Source organism: Bison bison, unplaced genomic scaffold (genome assembly GCF_000754665.1).
Source record: "Bison bison bison isolate TAMUID 2011002044 unplaced genomic scaffold, Bison_UMD1.0 scf7180017864508, whole genome shotgun sequence".
NCBI lineage: Eukaryota > Metazoa > Chordata > Mammalia > Artiodactyla > Bovidae > Bison > Bison bison.
Window position 1 is genome coordinate 2390952 of NW_011495064.1, and position 2197 is coordinate 2393148.

The 2197-nt window shown below is 42.6% G+C and overlaps 1 protein-coding gene across 1 annotated transcript in view; it reads left to right on the forward strand.

Annotated features, from left to right (window-relative positions):
• The window catches only part of BUB1 (BUB1 mitotic checkpoint serine/threonine kinase), a 33751-nt gene that overhangs the window by 29157 nt on the left and 2397 nt on the right, over positions 1–2197 (forward strand). The window contains exons 21-23 of the mRNA XM_010829560.1: positions 1165–1326; positions 1497–1654; positions 1758–1932. Of these exons, the coding sequence (XP_010827862.1) occupies positions 1165–1326; positions 1497–1654; positions 1758–1932 (495 nt within the window). The remainder of the gene's footprint in view (positions 1–1164; positions 1327–1496; positions 1655–1757; positions 1933–2197) is intronic.

Below are 2197 nucleotides of genomic sequence, written 5' to 3' on the forward strand. Positions count from 1 at the left end.
AGGTCAAAGGCTTTGGTGTAGTCAATAAAGCAGAAGTAGATGTTTTTCTGGAACTCTCTTGCTTTTTCAGTGATCCAGCAGATGTTGGCAATTTGATCTCTGGTTCCTCTGCCTTTTCTAAACCCAGCTTGAATATCTGGAAATTCTTGGTTCATGTCGTGTTGAAGCCTGGCTTGGAGAATTTTGAGCATTACTTTGCTAGCGTGTGAGATGAGTGCAATTGTGCGGTAGTTTGAACATTTTTGGCACTGCCTTTCTTTGGATTGGAATGAAAACTGACCTTTTCCAGTCCTGTGGCCACTGCTGAGTTTTCCAAATATCCTGGCGTATTGAGTGCAGCACCTTTACAGCATCATCTTTTAGCATTTGAAATAGCTCAACTGGAATTCCATCACCTCACTAGCTTTGTTCGTCGTGATACTTCTTAAGGCTCACTTGACATTGCACTCCAGGATGTCTGTTTCTAGGTGAGTGATCACACCATCGTGGTCATCTGGGTTGTGGAGATCTTTTCTGTATAGTTCTTCTGTGTATTCTTGCCACCTCTTCTTAATATCTAATGCTTCTCTTAGGTCCATACCATTTCTGTCCTTTATTGTGCACATCTTTGCATGAAATGTTCCCTTGGTATCTCTAATTTTCTTGAAGCAATCTCTAGTCTTACCCATTCTGTTGTTTTCCTGTTTCTTTGCATTGATCCCTGAGGAGGGCTTTCTTATCTCTCCTTGCTATTGTTTAAAACTCTGCATTCAAATGGATAAATCTTTCCTTTTTTGAAATCAAATTGCAATCAGGGTACCTGCATTCAAGCCCTGGTCAGGGAACTGGACCCCACATGCCACAACTAAGACTCTGCATGCTGAATCTAAGACCCAGCATAGCCAAATAAATATTAAAAGAAATTGTCTTTTAAAAAAAGATAGTAATGGTTTCATTTAGATATGTTGTCCGCACTTAGGAAACAAAACTATCCCACAGGGATTCAGAACTGCCTTGCCGCTAAAATTATCTTGGAGCAATCCCCATACTGCAGCAGCAATTCATAGCTTGTCATACCTTTCTACTCCATGCCCCCCCCCCTTTTTTTGGATGAAGTTGCTTTCTTGCAGTCATTTTACAGAACATGATGAGCTGGATGTGAATGTTACATTACCTGTTTTGCAGGTCCAGAAGCCTCCCAACCTCTGGGAATTCTACATTGGGACCCAGCTGATGGAAAGACTAAAGCCAAGTATGCAACACATGTTTATCAAATTTTATTCAGCCCACCTGTTCCAGAATGGCAGCGTGTTAGTAGGAGACCTCTACAGTTATGGCACATTATTAGTAAGTGTGATGCTTTGATGACACAAGCATGAAGTACCTTTTTTGCTTTGCACATCCCTTTTTGCACTTGAAGCTTTTATTGGAGTGGTGGGTGGGGCAAAGCTCTTGGTTTGAAATTTCATTAATCATGGGCAGCCAACTCAGGACATTCCACTGTCCATTGTTTCTAGAATGCCATTAATCTCTATAAAAATACCCCTGAAAAAGTGATGCCTCAGGCACTAGTCCTCGCTTTTGCTATCAGAATGCTCTGCATGATCCAGCAAGTCCATGACTGTGAAATCATCCACGGAGACATCAAGCCAGATAATTTCATACTCGGAAACAGGCAAGTGTTGCACTTTGAACGGGTACTTCTCTGACCATCTCCCCCCAGCAACCTTTTATTTTCTTTGCTTACACAGCCTGGTGCTTGTTTGTGTTTAACACAGATTTTTGGAACAAGACAACAAAGATGATGACTTATCTAACGGCTTGGTCCTGATTGACCTGGGTCAGAGTATAGACATGAAACTTTTTCCCAAAGGAACTGCATTTACAGGAAAGTGTGAAACTTCTGGTTTCCAGTGTATTGAGATGCTCAGTAACAAGCCATGGAACTACCAGGTAGAGAACTAGAGATGTGGAACCTTTCCTGTATTACGTTCACTGCAGTCTCAACGTGAATTTGGGCATCCAAGTAGTTTGAGCTGGTGTAGTCCTGTTCTTGGAGAAGGCAATGGCACCCCACTTCAGTACTCCTGCCTGGAAAACCCCATGGACGGAGGAGCCTGGGAGGCTGCAGTCTATGGGGTTGCTGAGGGTCAGACATGACTGAACGACTTCACTTTCACTTTTCACTTTCATGCACTGGAGAAGGAAATGGCAACCC